This window comes from Staurois parvus, unplaced genomic scaffold (assembly GCF_062004578.1).
Source record: "Staurois parvus isolate SC_StPar_1 unplaced genomic scaffold, SC_StPar_1.0 ptg000400l, whole genome shotgun sequence".
NCBI lineage: Eukaryota > Metazoa > Chordata > Amphibia > Anura > Ranidae > Staurois > Staurois parvus.
This window is the reverse complement of record NW_028318196.1, coordinates 284,341-302,127: the sequence shown is the minus strand read 5'-3', so window position 1 is coordinate 302,127 and position 17,787 is coordinate 284,341. Positions and strand designations below refer to the sequence as shown.

The 17,787-nt window shown below is 44.0% G+C and overlaps 1 protein-coding gene across 6 annotated transcripts in view; it reads left to right on the top strand.

Annotated features, from left to right (window-relative positions):
• Positions 1 to 17,787, top strand: part of AKAP9 (A-kinase anchoring protein 9) — a 362,315-nt gene that overhangs the window by 80,370 nt on the left and 264,158 nt on the right. For all 6 annotated transcript variants that reach the window (XM_089686483.1, XM_089686482.1, XM_089686484.1 and 3 more), the window contains one exon: positions 17,455 to 17,610. In XM_089686483.1, the coding sequence (XP_089542609.1) occupies positions 17,455 to 17,610 (156 nt within the window). The remainder of the gene's footprint in view (positions 1 to 17,454; positions 17,611 to 17,787) is intronic.

The following is a 17,787-nucleotide window of genomic DNA, read 5'->3' as shown; positions in this document are numbered from 1 at the left end:
ATTTGCCCTTGAAAGGCTGTCATGCCCGGCCAGTAGCGTGGCATCGGAGCGCGTGTTTAGTGCGGCAGGAGGTATTGTAACTCCGCGGAGGACACGACTGTCCACCCAAAGTGTGGAGAGACTCACGTTTGTGAAAATGAATCAGGCGTGGATTAGTCTGGATTTCAAACCACCAGTTCCTGACACAACTGACTAAATCCGCCATGAATCATGCCTCAAACATGTGCCACTTTCAGGTCTCCTCACACTGCTGGTGTGTTAAATTTTTTGACATAGGGTGCAGGCAGATTACGGGCCTCACATAGCTGCTGCCAGGCCCCTAATCTGCCATGGGCCCCTATATACCGCCTCCTCATGCTGCTGCCAAGTCTAGAGTCTGTCATGGGTCCCTGTACGGCCTCCCATTGCTGCTGTCTCCATCGCCACACTCTGCCATGTGCCACTTTCAGGTCTCTTCACACTGCTGGTGTGTTAAATTTTTTGACATAGGGTGCAGGCAGATTACGGGCCTCACATAGCTGCTGCCAGGCCCCTAATCTGCCATAGGCCCCTATATACCGCCTCCTCATGCTGCTGCCAAGTCCAGAGTCTCTCATGGGTCCCTGTACGGCCTCCCATTGCTGCTGTCTCCATCGCCACACTCTGCTGCCATGTGCCACTTTCAGGTCTCTTCACACTGCTGGTGTGTTTAATTTTTTGACATAGGGTGCAGGCAGATTACGGGCCTCACATAGCTGCTGCCAGGCCCCTAATCTGCCATGGGCCCCTATATACCGCCTCCTCATGCTGCTGCCAAGTCTAGAGTCTGTCATGGGTCCCTGTACGGCCTCCCATTGCTGCTGTCTCCATCGCCACACTCTGCCATGTGCCACTTTCAGGTCTCTTCACACTGCTGGTGTGTTAAATTTTTTGACATAGGGTGCAGGCAGATTACGGGCCTCACATAGCTGCTGCCAGGCCCCTAATCTGCCATAGGCCCCTATATACCGCCTCCTCATGCTGCTGCCAAGTCCAGAGTCTCTCATGGGTCCCTGTACGGCCTCCCATTGCTGCTGTCTCCATCGCCACACTCTGCTGCCATGTGCCACTTTCAGGTCTCTTCACACTGCTGGTGTGTTAAATTTTTTGACATAGGGTGCAGGCAGATTACGGGCCTCACATAGCTGCTGCCAGGCCCCTAATCTGCCATGGGCCCCTATATACCGCCTCCTCATGCTGCTGCCAAGTCTAGAGTCTGTCATGGGTCCCTGTACGGCCTCCCATTGCTGCGGTCTCCATCGCCACACTCTGCTGCCATGTGCCACTTTCAGGTCTCTTCACACTGCTGGTGTGTTAAATTTTTTGACATAGGGTGCAGGCAGATTACGGGCCTCACATAGCTGCTGCCAGGCCCCTAATCTGCCATGGGCCCCTATATACCGCCTCCTCATGCTGCTGCCAAGTCCAGAGTCTCTCATGGGTCCCTGTACGGCCTCCCATTGCTGCTATCTCCATCGCCACACTCTGCTGCCATGTGCCACTTTCAGGTCTCTTCACACTGCTGGTGTGTTAAATTTTTTGACATAGGGTGCAGGCAGATTACGGGCCTCACATAGCTGCTGCCAGGCCCCTAATCTGCCATGGGCCCCTATATACCGCCTCCTCATGCTGCTGCCAAGTCTAGAGTCTGTCATGGGTCCCTGTACGGCCTCCCATTGCTGCTGTCTCCATCGCCACACTCTGCCATGTGCCACTTTCAGGTCTCTTCACACTGCTGGTGTGTTAAATTTTTTGACATAGGGTGCAGGCAGATTACGGGCCTCACATAGCTGCTGCCAGGCCCCTAATCTGCCATAGGCCCCTATATACCGCCTCCTCATGCTGCTGCCAAGTCCAGAGTCTCTCATGGGTCCCTGTACGGCCTCCCATTGCTGCTGTCTCCATCGCCACACTCTGCTGCCATGTGCCACTTTCAGGTCTCTTCACACTGCTGGTGTGTTAAATTTTTTGACATAGGGTGCAGGCAGATTACGGGCCTCACATAGCTGCTGCCAGGCCCCTAATCTGCCATGGGCCCCTATATACCGCCTCCTCATGCTGCTGCCAAGTCTAGAGTCTGTCATGGGTCCCTGTACGGCCTCCCATTGCTGCTGTCTCCATCGCCACACTCTGCTGCCATGTGCCACTTTCAGGTCTCTTCACACTGCTGGTGTGTTTAATTTTTTGACATAGGGTGCAGGCAGATTACGGGCCTCACATAGCTGCTGCCAGGCCCCTAATCTGCCATAGGCCCCTATATACCGCCTCCTCATGCTGCTGCCAAGTCCAGAGTCTCTCATGGGTCCCTGTACGGCCTCCCATTGCTGCTGTCTCCATCGCCACACTCTGCTGCCATGTGCCACTTTCAGGTCTCTTCACACTGCTGGTGTGTTAAATTTTTTGACATAGGGTGCAGGCAGATTACGGGCCTCACATAGCTGCTGCCAGGCCCCTAATCTGCCATGGGCCCCTATATACCGCCTCCTCATGCTGCTGCCAAGTCTAGAGTCTCTCATGGGTCCCTGTACGGCCTCCCATTGCTGCTGTCTCCATCGCCACACTCTGCTGCCATGTGCCACTTTCAGGTCTCTTCACACTGCTGGTGTGTTAAATTTTTTGACATCGGGTGCAGGCAGATTACGGGCCTCACATAGCTGCTGCCAGGCCCCTAATCTGCCATGGGCCCCTATATACCGCCTCCTCATGCTGCTGCCAAGTCCAGAGTCTCTCATGGGTCCCTGTACGGCCTCCCATTGCTGCTGTCTCCATCGCCACACTCTGCTGCCATGTGCCACTTTCAGGTCTCTTCACACTGCTGGTGTGTTAAATTTTTTGACATAGGGTGCTGGCAGATTACGGGCCTCCCATTGCTGCTGCCAGACATGTAATCTGCCATGGGCCCCCGTACCGACTCCTCATGCTGTGACGTTGCAACAAGGTGTAATTCAACCCTACATATGTTAGACCGCCTTTACGAACAGCTAAAGGCCATCACAGATTTCCTGATGTTAAAAGCGGATAAAGGTACTCCCTGTGTAACTTAGATGTCAGCCATTGTCAGCTCATGTGTGACACCTGCGCTTGCTCAGGCCCTTTGAGGAGGCCACGCTATTCGTGAGTCGGCAGGACTATGGGATGAATGAGGTCAAATCGGCCATGGGCCCCCGTACCGCCTGTTCACGCTGATGCTGGTCCCACAGTGTGACCTGGGTCCCTGTACGGCCTCCCATTGCTTCCACTCTGCCATGTGCCACTTTGAAATCTCCTCACACTCCTGCGGTTGTCCATTTTGTCATAGGTTGCTGGCAGATTACAGGCCTTCCATAGGTGCCACCAAGCCCCATATCGGCCATGGGCCCCCGTACCGCCTGGTCACGCTGCTGCTGGGCCCACAGTGTGACCTGGGTCCCTGTACCGCCTCCCATTGCTCCCACTCTGCCATGTGCCACTTTCAGGTCTCCTCACGCTCCTGCTGGTTTCCATTTTGTCATAGGTTGCTGTATGGCCTCCCATTGCTGCTGCCTCCACCGCCACACTGTGGCTCCAAACACTGGTTTTGGCCCCGTGACTGGCCAAAGGAGTGAAGTGTGCAGTGATTCTAAGATCGACGGCACTCATCTGCATGTCATACTGACAGACAGTATTATTTCTCTTCCCCAGCAGACTCCAAGGGCATTTAAATTAAAGGTACAGTGTTCTGCACTAATATTAAGTCTCTCTGAAGCCTAGAAACACCCTTTTTTAAGTTAAATTCACAGCGAATTTATTCGACTCGAATCGAATATTGTCCACGAATTCGCCGAATCAGTCGAATCGAATTTTTCATTTCTTCGCTCATCTCTAGCCACCATATATAAGGAAGGTGCAATTATTACATTTTTCTTTCTTGGAGTTGGATATCCCATATAGTGGCCTTTGCACTGAAAAGTTTGGCTTATTACACCAGACTTACCTCATCCATGTATAATTGTGGCTTAGAAGTGAAAAATAACATCTGCAGGGAAAAAAAGAAGGCTTTTACGCCTGGTTTCCATGCCTCCATGGGTAAGATCACTATGCTTCCAGCTATATTCTGGAAACACTGAGTAAATCCTTCTAGAAAAGGCTGCAACACAGCACAAGTGTGTCTTCTCTTGGGGTTTAGAAGGCTCATCATTTCTAGGATCTCATTTCAGTGCACAATGTAAAGACTTTGGGAGGAGGACAGAATGAATCCTTTATTGCAGAAGAGACCTACAGTAGGTATCTTCTGTAGTGAAAAACCTTTCTGCTTGCAAATGTTAGACTTTTATTTAAAGTTCCATTTTTAAACCCAACTCCAGGATCAAAAAAAAAAAAGTTGCATTGGGGCCCCACCCTATTGCAGGGGCTAAATGATCCAGGTGTAGCTAAAGAGGTTGTATTACCTACCTTATACTCTGCTTTGGTGCTCTCCTTTTCTCTCCTCCACCCTGGGTTGTGCACGGTCCCTCCGTGTCATCAAGTACGATGTAGGGCTGTTAAAGTGGAATTAAATTCCCACAATGTTTTTTTTTTTTTTTAAATAAACGGGCCCCCTGCAGGTTTATGCCATAATGTGCTAGTATGCACCACAAACTAGCACATTATGACAGACAAAGCATGTCCTCCAGCACTGTACTGTCAGTACTCTGGCACTTCCATCGTCACATTTTGAAAATCGCGTGGCTGTGCGGGGCTCTGCCCACACAGCTGCATCATTCATTCACAGAGCTCTGTGAGTGAGAAAACTACAAATACCATCAGCCTCAATAGTGACGTGGACTCTCGTACTTCATTTACAAGCCCTGCTGCTTGTAAACAGTCAGCTGGTGTTGGAGTTATGGGCTGAAAGCTGCAAGTCTTGTGTGCAGGAACATTGCATCCCTGATCCACTGATCACGGGTGCAATGCTTTGCAGGTTCCTAAGGGAAAAAATAGTAAATGCACATATTTTTGAAGGAAAAAAAAAGTGCATTTATGTTTTCCCAAAAGATTAACTTATTATCAGGGCTCAAAATTACTGGCTACTAGCCAGACCTTAAGAGTTACTCGCCACCGGTTGCCCCACCCAACCCCTACCCTGGCCCTCCCCTAATTCCACCCCTAAACACGCCCTCGTAAATTATCTCATGAAATTACACTGTTAAATGTTACCCACATTACATCAGGGCGTCCAATGTCCCCCTAAACACTCCATCATACTTAGACCATGCACCGCATACAATCATACCCCCACATAATCTTTCACTCACCAAACCATAACTCTACCAAGCATATCCTACCTACTATCCAACCAAATGCCCCATACTCTACCATCCATAATAGCCACATCATCCTGAACCTGTCCAAGCCACCCATACATGTATGTTTACACACAGGCACATGTACAGACACAGATACATGTGCATACACACACGTACGTGTACACGCACAGACACATGTACATATGCACGCACAGGACATACGCACACACATGCGCACACGTACATACACATATACACACAGACACACACATGTACATACACACACAGAGACACATGTATGTACACACACAGATACATACACACAGACATGCGTGTGTGTGTGTATATATATATATATATATATATATATATATATATATATATATATATACACACATACATACATACATACATACATATAGATACAGCTAGATATATACACAGACACATGTGCATATACACAGATGCATATACGCAGGCACATGTACAGCCCTATAAAAAGTTGTAGTACTCTGTTACCTTCACTCACAGGGACGGGTACTGCATTCTAGGAGGAGGTACAGAGCACAACACACACCCCCCCCCCTTCCTTTGCTTTCACTTTGCTCAACTATTGAGTAGTCTGACATGCGAATGACAGAGCTGGCCCTGAGTTCTGAGCCTGCTCAGCAAAACGGTCCTGGGGACACACTCGCCCCCTCCTTATTTGCACTTGCTAGTGCGAGCAGGAGAGTTGAAATTTCGAGGCCTATTATTATTATTTATTATTATTATTATTAATAATAATAATAATAATAATATATAGGATTTATATAGTGCCAATAATTTATGCAGTGCTTTACAACGTGAGGGCAGACAGTACAGTTACAATACAATTCAATACAGGAGGAAATAGAGGGCCCTGCTCGTTAAAGCTTACAATCTAAAGGGGAGGGTCAAGTGATACAAAAGGGAATAACTATGGGGGATGAGCTGACAGAGAAAATAAAAGTACAGTTATTAGAAAGGGACAGGATAGGCTTCTCTGAAGAAAATGGTTTTCGTCTAAAGGTAGACAGAGTAGGAGATAGACAGATTGGGGTAGGGAATCCTATAGTATGGGAGAAGCTTTGGAAAAGTCCTGGAGGTGAGCATGGGAGCAGGTGACAAAGCAACTAGAGAGCAGGAACTAGAGGAACGAAGGGAATGATTTGGTTGGTATTTTGAAACTAGGATAGTGATGTTGCAGGGGGAATGAGTTGTGGATGGCTTTGTAAGTTGCTGTTAGTATTTTGAATTAGTTGGGTGAGCGAAAGCCAGAGGAGGGATTGGCAGAGAGGGGTAGCAGACACTGAACCGTTGGTAAGTTGGATGAGTCTGGCAGCAGCATTCATGATGGACTGAAGAAGGGATAGCCTATGTAAAGGTAATCCAATGAGGAGGGAGTTACAATAGTCGAGGCAAGAGATGACCAAGGCCTTTACATTTTTTATTTTAACACTGCTTTAAACCCTGCATTGTGGATGGTAGAAGTAGCTGTGTGGCCACGGCCAGAAGCTCCTTAGGGAAGAGCCTTTATTAAAAGAATACCTGGTGATACTACGATGAAGATTCTTGTTCAGGGGCTTCCTCCTCTGAAGTGACAACTGTCTGCTAGTAGTGCTCCTGCATTGTCACCGTCACATGCGCCCCTAGTGGTGCCTTAAATCGGCTGTGAAGACACATATTGCGCAGGTAGGTTTTCATTATCAGGAAGCCTGTCCAGAGCAATGAGATGCAGCCGACACCGGAGCGAGTTCATGTTGATATAGCTGAAAAAAAATATCATATTGTTATCGCTGAAAAAAAAACCCAGTATTTTATGGGGGAAAAATGCTAATTCATGATGCATAAATGCTTCAGAAAACTGTTATTCAGTTGGGGTTTAGATCTACTGTAAGAAAAATACTTTTCTCACTCTGCACTGAATTATTTCCCCATGACGGTGAAAGCATCTAAGATCCATTGTGCCCAGCCACCACCCCCACCCCCAATACCACTGTGCTTTATGCTGTATGACATCACATCTCACAGCAGTTCTCTCTTTAATCAAATAATGTACGAACTGTAAGTGAACACTGTTCTGTAGAAGCAAACAATCTAATGTATTTATTTTTTTATTATTAATTTCCCCCCTCCCACCTCAAGATGCACATCAGAAAAACAGTGTGCCGCCTCACTTCTCAAATGGCAGCCATCTTCATGGTGAGATAATGCAGTCGTGATAATCCCAGCTACACCTATCCTTCGTGTGTAGATAGTCCAGCTCAGAGCCAGTAGTTCTGTTTTTGCCCTTGTCCTTTGTTTATCTAGAAATGTCTGTTATGCACTGACCCGATGATCTTTCTAATTTTTGGGATTTTTTTAGGATCCTATCAAACCGTTCTATAACAGTTGTTATAGAACAATTGCAAAGATTGTCGTGAAATTATAATTTGAAAAAAGGCATGATTATTCGAAGGTAACCTTTTACCAGTGGCACGTTGGGGCCACAGATGAAGGTTTGGTTTAGACCTAGTCCAAAGGAGTCCGGGAGCTAAGGGTAGTTTTTTTACAAAAAGGAAGGGAGAGAAAAGAGTTGGATTGATAAGGGGCCTTGTTATCTTAGCGGCTGATTAGCTGGATGGCTTTTACAGGCAGCAGGAGGGACCCACCAGCATCTCATGCTTTCCAAATTAGAGGAGATATCGGGGTCTCATTGACTCCAGATGTGTTCATAAAGAGGACCTGTCATGCCTTATCCCTTTTGCAAGAGATGTTTACATTTCTTGTAAGTGAAATATAAGTGATCCAAAAAAAAAAGAAGTAAAGGGACCGTGTAAAAATAAAATAATAAAAAAAATTGAAACACCCCCCTCCTTTCATGCTAGAACTCAGAAGCGAATGCATACATAGGTTGCACCCGCATATGCAAACAGCGTTCGCACCACACATGTGAAGTATTGCCACAAACATTCTAGCGAGACCAATAATTCTAGCGCTAGGCCTCCTCCGAAATTCTAAACTGGTAACCTGTAAAAAATTTTAAAGCGTTGCCTATGGAGATTTGGTATGAAGTACCATAGTTTTGACGCAATTTTAAAGCGTGACATGTTTGGTATCTAGTTACTCATTGTAACATCATCTACTATACTTTACCATAAAAAGTGTATTTTTTTTTTCCCCAAAAAAATAGCATTTGCAAAATTTCTGTGCAAATACGGCATGACCTAAAAAATTGCAGCGACCACCATTTTATTCTCTAGGGCACAGGTGTCAAACTGGCAGCCCTCCAGCTGTTGCCAAACTACAAGTCCCATGAGGCATTGCAAGATTGACAGTTACAAGCATATCTCCCAAAGGTAGAGGCATGATGAGATTTGTAGTTTCGCAACAGCTGGAGGGCCGCCAGTTTGACACCCCTGCTCTAGGATCTTTGCTACAAAAATATATATTGTTTGGTGGTTCTGAGTAATTTTCTAGCAAAAAAAAAAAAAAGATGATTTTTTACATGGAGAAGAGAAATGCCAGAATTGGCCTGGGTGGGAAGTTGTTAATTAGTATAGTAGTTATCCATGAAAAATCGAGTAACCAAGATCATGCAGGGTCGAAAACTAGAGAACGAACCAGAAGAAGAAAACCGCACTGAAAATAATTTTTGTAAACAACAAAAAATGTTCTTAAACACGAAAAAAACAGTTTTCACGTCAGAGATATATTTAATAGCAATAGTGGAATGTAAGTCTTAATGCTACTGATTACATGTAATGTGCACGTATGTTACATCACTTCCAATGCCACGCTGGGAAGTTGTATTCAGTCGTATGAGAATTTTCATACCTATAGTATCACTTTCATTTTCTATACAAGACTAGCTTGAAAAAAGAACCGTGCAATCGTTCATCCACATTTTCTGATAGTGGGGTTGATTTGCTAAAGGCAAATAGCCTGTGTACTGCAAGTGCAGTTGCACTAGATCTGAGGGGAAGCTCTGAAATGAGGAAAAGCTCTGCTGATTTCTTTCATCAAATCACATGGAAGCAAAAATGCTGTTTTTTTTTTTTTTTGTTTTTTTTTATTTTCCTTGCATGTTAACTTCAGATCTAGAGCAACTGCACTTGCTGTGCACAGACTATTTGCCTTTAGTAAATAAACTCCAGTGTGTAACTAGGCTTAAGATTGTATGGAATTGTGGAATGCAACTATGTCCTGTCTTCTCCACAACTGTTAGAAAATATTTTATCACAGTAGGAGAGTACTAGTAGCACAAGTCGGGAGATTCCAGACAATCTGTCCCCAAAAACAAGTTGGTAATACTCCAAATAGAAAAGAGACCACCTAAGTTTTTATCCCATTTGTGCATGGTAGGCCTTTAACCACTTCCAGTCCGGACACTTTTACCCCCTTCCTGACCAGGGCAATTTTTCAGCTTTCAGCGCTATCACACTTTGAAAGACAATTGCGCGGTTCATGCAACACTGTACCCAAATTAATTTTTTACCATTTTTTTGAGACAGATAAAGCTTTATTTTGGTGGTATTTATTCACCGCTGGGATTTTTATTTTTTTTTGCTATGTAAATGAAAAAGTCCAAAAATTTAGAAAAAAAGTGTTTTTCTTATAAAATTTTGCAAATAATATTACATCATAAATCTTGGCCCAAATTTATTCCGTCATCTTTTTAGTAAAAAAAAAAATAAGCCAAATTAGTTTATAACCAAAAATTATAATTTTTAAACTTTTTTTTTTTTTAATTTTAATTTTTTTTTTTATATTATTTGTTTTGGGTTTTTTTTTACATACGGTCACCCTAGCAGTACAGTGTCACCATGGTGACACTGTACTACTTGTGGGGGGGGGGTGATGAAGATTTTATTTATTTATTTATTTATTTATTTTTACAATGATTGCTTTTACACCCATATAGGATGTAAAAGCAATCATTTCTCTTTCTCTCTGTCTGCATTCTTGCAGCCATTGAGAACTACTGAGTGAGCTGTGATTGGTCACAGCTTGTCACATGGTACAAGGCTGTTGTGAATAGCCTTGCACCATGTGACCTCTGTGATCATTCACAGATTTCACACGTAGTAAGCAATGATGTCACAAGTGACATCTTGCTTACTACTTTGCATGTGATCACTGATTGGCCAATCAGTAATCACATGATCGGGACCTCGTACAAAGGTCCCGTCCGACGATCAGTGTTTCACTGTGTCCGGAGGACACAGCGGGCAGCGGATCGCAGTGCTGCGCGCTCCCAGGGAGCGCGCACAAGCAGGGTGCGGGGAGGCCATTTATAAACGGCCACCCGACCCTGCAGTGCCACCGTCCGGCCGTTTATATACAACGGACGGACAGGAGGTGGTTAAAGAGAGCCCATGTCCACCTTAAAAGAGAACCGCCACTCTTTTTTGCAATTGTGCTTACACACCCTGGCAGAAATTGTGAAATTTTGGCATGGATATTGAAAATATGACTGATCATGCCAAAAAACTGTTTTACTTATGGTTAGGGATCATATGAAGCCATTTATTATCACATAGTTGTTTGGCTCCTTTTTAAATCCTAGCGATAAAAGAAATCACCCAAATGGCCCTGTTCAAAAGTTTACTGGAATGTTTGGCCTTGGTACAGACACACAAGGTGACACACACGGGTTAAAATGGTAATTAAAGGTTAATTTCCCATGTATGTGGATTTTTAAATTGCAATAGTGTCTGTGTATAAATAGCTAATGAGTTTGTTAGCGCTCATGTGAATGCCCTGAGCAGGCTAGATACTGAGTCATGGGGAGCAGAAAAGAACTGTCAAAAGACCTGCGTAACAAGGTATTGGAACTTTATAAGGATGGAAAAGGATATAAAAAGATATCCAAAACCTTGAATATGCTAGTCGGTACTGTTCAATCACTTATTAAGAAGTAGAAAATTCAGGGATCTCTTGCTAAGGTCAGGTAGACTAAGACAGATTTCATCCACAACTGCCAGAAGAATTGTTAGAGATACAAAGCAAAACCCACAAGTAACCTCAAGAGAAATACAGACTGCTCTGGAAAAAGATGGTGTGGATGTTTCAAAGAGCACAGTACAACAACACTTGAACAAAAACAATCTGCATGGACGAGCTGACAGAAGGCTTTACTGTGCCAATGCCACAAAAAAGCCTGGTTACAGTATGCCCGACAACACCTTGACATGCCTCACAGCTTCTGGCACACTGTAATCTAGACTGGTGAGACCAAAATAGAGCTTTATGGTCACAACCATAAGTGCTATCTTTGGAGAAGGGTCAAGATGGCCTACAGCAACAAGAATGCCATCCCTGTTGTGAAGCATGGCGATGGCTCTCTATTGTTTTGGGGAGTGGCGGTGAGCTCTAAAACCATAGGAAATCTTGTGAAAATTGATCGCAAAATGAATGCAGCATGTTATCAGAAATTACTGGCAAGCTGCACATGGGACGCTCTTGGAATTTCCAGTACAACAATGACCCAAAGCACAAGGCCAAGTTGACCATCCAGTGGTTACAGCAAAAAAAAAAAAAAAGGTTCTGGAGTGGCCATCTTAGTCTCCTGACCCCAATATCATCTAGCCACTCTGGGGAGATCTCAAACGTGCGGTTCATGCAAGGCGACCAAAGACTTTGCATGATCTGGAGGCATTTTGCCAAGACAAATAGGCAGCTGTACCACCTAAAAGAATTTGCGACTTCATAGACAGCTAGACTACAACATAGACTGCACGCTGTCATTGGTGGTAAAGGGAGCAATGCACAGCATTCAGAACTAAGGGTATGCAGAATTTTGAACTGGGGTCATTTCATTGGTTTACTTATTGCCGTGTTTTGTTTTACGATTGCGCCATTTCTGTTACGGCCTACAGCTGAATATAATTCCCATAAGAAATAAAATAAATGTGTTTTGCCTGCTCACTCATGTTTTCTTTAAAAATGGTACACATATTGTATATTACCAATTCTCGAAAGATATGCAAAATTTTTAGAACTGTATTATTGTTTTTATCCTGTATTGAGCTTGATTCTGAGTAAGGGGTTTCGAGCACAGATTCAGTTTTCAAGTTTGAGTGTATTTGTCCTGGCTATAGGGACTTTACCCAAATCCTAAATCCTTTAGTCCAGAATCCTGAAACTCAGTCTGTGGACACGTGAGTAACCAAAATGATTGTGGACTACCATGCAAAAATGACATTTACCCAGACGTTCTCTCTGCCTTTGGAGACAGATACCTGCATATATTTTCCAGGGATTAATGTGAGGACTCTCTACATGTACATTGTACTCCATGAAATTACTTCCATGATACAGTCTAGTACCGCCAGTGCTTTGCTGTCTAGGCCCAATTGATGTGCTAGTTCAGCAAATACCACATGTTGCCTAATAAAGTCAATAGGTGAGCCATTCACTACCATGCAGGAATGGCATTTTAGCCATTCCCAAAGCCACATTTTATTTCATGAATTTTTTTTAGAATGTATCCTAAGAAGCTGAAGACCACCACCTGACTATCCACCTTTTTTTCTTTTTTACTCTCTTCCCAGGTTTTTAGTGCCCTTCAAGGGGGTTGGATGTTTACCACTGTATAGCTTATCACATGATCTCAGATCTGGTGGAATGCTAGATCTGAATGCCTGGTCGAAAGAGATCTTGGCTCTACTACTGCAGCAACTGTCTTTTTGGGTACCCTTTTTTTTTTTTTTTTTTTGTCCAACACAGGACAATTTGGATACAGTGCATAGTTAACAATAAGATCGCTGATGAGCAGTACACATGGCAGATCAAGCATTAACAATCACTGATATTGAGGCATCACCAGCAAGGCTCCCACTTTCCATTCATTACACATCTGCATCAGAGGCTGGTCATTAGCTCTGAGGAAAGGGATTCGTCCCCGAAACGTGTCAGCCATTTGACTGCACTGACAGTGAGAACACCTTGCCTGCCGTTGTGGCCATCGTCATTTTTCTATGCTTTTTAGATGCATGCTTCGTCTGTGAGTATGTTTTTATTTTTTCACTCCTCACAATAAACCTTGGATAATGCACTAGGTGTGTGCACCACCTGTTTTCTCTTTATCACTGATAAACTGGAAAAATTAGAATATCATGCAAAAGTTCATTTATTTCAGTAATGCAACTTAAAAGGTGAAACTAATATATGAGAGAGACTCATTACATGCAAAGCAAGATAGTTCAAGCCGTGATTTGTCATAATTGTTATGATTATGGCTTACAGCTCATGAAAACCTCAAATCCACAATCTCAGAAAATTAGAATATTACATGCAATCAATAAAACAAGGATTGTACATAGAACAATATCGGACCTCTGAAAAGTAGAAGCATGCATATGTACTCAGTACTTGGTTTGGGCCCCTTTTGCAGCAATTACTGCCTCAATGCGGCGTGGCATGGAAGTGATCAGATTGTGGCACTGCTGAGGTGTTATGGAAGACCAGGATGCTTCAATAGCGGCCTTCAGCTCTTCTGCATTGTTTGGTCTCATGTCTCTCATCTTTCTCTTGGCAATGCCCCATAGATTCTCTATGGGGTTCAGGTCAGGCGAGTTTGCTGGCCAATCAAGCACAGTAATCCCACGGTCATTGCACCAGGTTTTGGTGCTTCTGGCAGTGTGGTCAGGTGCCAAGTCCTGCTGGAAAATGAAGTCGGCATCTCCATAAAGCTCGTCTGCGGAAGGAAGCATGAAGTGCTCCAAAATCTCCTGGTAGATGGCTGCGTTGACCCTGGACTTAATGAAGCACAGTGGACCAACACCAGCAGATGACATGGCTCCCCAAATCAACACAGACTGTGGAAACTTCACACTGGACTTCAAGCATCTTGCAGTGTGTGCCTCTCCATTCTTCCTCCATACTCTGGGTCCTTGGTTTCCAAATGAGATGCAAAAGTTGCTTTCATCAGAAAAGAGGACTTTGGACCACTGAGCAACAGACCAGGTCTGTTTTTCTTTAACCCAGGTAAGACACTTCTGACGTTGTTTGTTGTTCATGAGTGGCTTGACAAGAGGAATACGACATTTGAAGCCCATGTCCAGGATCCATCTGTGTGTGGTGGCTCTTGATGCACTTACTCCAGCCTCAGTCCACTCCTTGTGAAAGTCCCCAACACTTTTGAATGGCCTTTTCCTGACAATCCTCTCCAGGCTGCGGTCATCCCTGCTGCTTGTGCACCTTTTTCTTCCACACTTTTCCCTTCCACATAACTTTCTATTAATGTGCTTTGATACAGCACTTTGGGTACATCCAACTTCTTTTGCAATTACCTTTTGAGGCTTTCCCTCCTTTATGGAGGGTGTCAATGATGGTTTTCTGCACAACTGTCAGGTCAGCAGTCTTTCCCATGATTGTGATTCCTACTGAACCAGACTGAGAGACCATTTAAAGGCTCAGGAACCCTTTGCAGGTGTTATGGCTTAATTATCTGATTAGAGTGGGACACTTTGAGCCGAGAATATTGCACCTTTTCACAATATTCTCATTTTCTGAGATTGTGGATTTGGGGTTTTCATGAGTCATAAGCCATAATCATCACAATTATGACAAATCACGGCTTGAACTATCTTGCTTTGCATGTAATGAGTCTATCTCATATATTCGTTTCACCTTTAAAGTTGCATTACTGAAATAAATGAACTTTTGCTTGATATTCTAATTTTTCGAGTTTCACCTGTAGGTGCTGCCGAAAACTGATGCCATGAATATGGCATGATTGTAAAGATTGGGAGATTTTTCTTTGGGAAAATAAAACTTCTAAAGTCCAGTAAAGATGCACTGTCAAATTTTACTTTGGCTGCATATGTTTGCTAAGTGTAAACGCATTTTTAGAAAAAAAGATTTTTTTCCCCAAAAAGATTCAAAACTTTAAAGAGAGTTTACGATATCGTGTTGGGCTTCGTAAACTCTCTGTTGTAGACTCTCCCACTGAATAACTTTGTTTAAATCTAAAGGAGATTTTGCGCTCGGGTTGTAATGTGTATAGTCAGCTTTACAGTTGTAGCTGAGATCGTTACATTTTCATTTGTAGTCCCTTAATCCCTACACTGTAACAACCCTTCTTCTCATTTTAGCAACTCCAGGGACACTAGTGTATGTAAATCCTAACCCTTCTCCAATTAGCTTCCTTTTTGGTTTGTTTATTATGCAGTTGAAAGCATTTTGTTATATTTAAGTGCAAACAAAACCTGCTGATCTTGTCAGAAATTCAGAGCTGTCCTTAGTCCTGTCCACACTTATCTCAAGGAGACCTCTTAGTTCTTATCTAACTACAGCACAATAATTAGACTTTTGCAGGCCATAGATGGGTTGTTTATTGGCCGAATTTTCATCCGCACGAAAAATCGGCCGATATTCACGCCGTTAGTGGGGCCAGTCCGTCGGCCGTTTTTCGCAGTCCTTCTCGTTTACTTTTATCGGTCATGCTGGAAAATCCACATCGCTGCCAGCAACGACCGATTTTTCGTTTATCGGCCAAAAAGTGACCCATCTATGGTCAGCCTTAGTTGTAGAGAACTGAGAGTGGGAGTTGTCACGGATCGCACGGTCGCCGCCACCAACATGCGACAATCGTACGACCGCGACTAACAGTAATACATCACGCCCGCGGCGTCAGACCCCAGACCTTCTCACCAACTCGTGACCAAAGGACCGGCCGATCTAAAACCGCGGTATGACGTGCGTAACAAGGCCCCACCCAGCTGCACCCTGCACAGCGATTGTCCAGCTAATGGGCTACAATCGGTGCCTGCAGCCTGAATGTGCTTGTTACTGGGTCGGGTTAATTATGCAACTAACACTCTACTGCCACCACCACTTTTGTCAGAGACTGGGAAACTCCCGTTATCAAATATACACTATAATGATTGAAAAGTCGCCTGTCCAATACGGTCACCTCAGGCCGATTGGGCAGAGGATTAAACAAACACAGTAGCGTCTCTTCAAAGGCAGGAATTCGTGAATTGCAAGTAAGCGCTTAGAAACAGTTTAACACTTTCGGAATGAAAGATTTATTACTAAAAGAGTCAAACAGGTGCAATAAAATATTTACAAAGAAAATGTAAATATATATATATGCATATGAAGGTACAGCAAAGCGATAATAGGAAGGAAATTAAAGAGTTAAGTTACTTGCCAATATGCCTTGGTTTGTAAGCAGATCCAAGTGCAGAGCAGGAAAGGTCTTTGATCTCCTCTGTTACAATGTTAAACTCAGGAGATGTGTGTCTTAAACTCCGCTTCCAGGCTTGCAGCCTGTCCTTTTTTAAAAATCCCCCTGCAGGGGAAGGGGGGTGGCTCTGAGTCTGCCCAATACAATAATTTGGGCAGGAGGTCAGTGGACTCTCAATTAAAACTAACAGCTTCATACTCCATGATATGAAACATAGGTGACAGCTGACCTGAGGAATGTTCAATTAACTGCTGGTCAGTTTTATGAGGTTCCAACTTCTTTCAAGTCCGGGGAGAAGCTGCCTTATCTGTTTTATGATGGGTGAGAAAGGTTCCACTTTCCACAGACTGCTGGCACCAAACCAGGGATGCCTTCACCTGTGTTGACCCCCCACCATCTGTCACTTAGGAGATAACGTTTGCCTCTCAGGAAGGGAGAGGGTAGGGAATGAGGGCTGAGGAATACTTCCACTAAAAAGAAAAGAGGGGAACTCCGCGTCCGACTCTGATGGGCTAGTTTGCTACAGGAGTGGTTGAGTAGTTTAGCAAAAGACATTGGGCAGGGCTGACACCGCTCAGTCCACAAAAGTGCTATGTGTTGTCAGCCCACAACAGGACTTAGGAGCTGAGATCAATGGGTATTTTTCTGTACTTGCAGGGTCTTTAAACACCGGGAATGTGCTTGTTTGGTAGAGATGTATTGCATATGAGCTGTATATGTTTTTTTACCTTGACTTACACTTTTAAACTGTTAGTCCTGCTGATCCAAACTTGTGTTTGACTAGTTAGGGTATTTTTGTAAGAAAATGATTAATGAACTCTATTTGAGGTTTGCAGCTCTTTGCGTTCTGAAGCAGAAATGACAAGGAACAAATTACTTGTATCTTGAAGACTTTACAAAGTGTGCCTTTCATTTTTTTTTTCCCCCTCAATGGTAGATATCCCTTGTTTATTTAAAAATTGTAACCTGGCATCTCTTGTGTGATCTATTCTGCAGCTCCAGGAGTTTGAGACGGCCATAAAACAGAGAGACGGCATCATCACTCAGCTTACAGCCAACCTCCAGCAAGCCAGGAAGGAGAAAGATGACATCATGAGGGAGTTTCTGGAATTGACTGAGCAAAGCCAAAAGCTGAAGATTCAGTTTCAGCATGTAAGATGCTCTTTATAGATCACATACTGTAACTGTTACATAATGGGCAGTACTCATTAATAAAGTGATGGTAAAGCTTTAATTTTTTTTTTAAACTAAAATAATAAATATGTCATACCTACCTGCTCTGTGCTGTGGTTTTGCACAGAGCAGCCTCGATCCACTTCTTCTGGGATC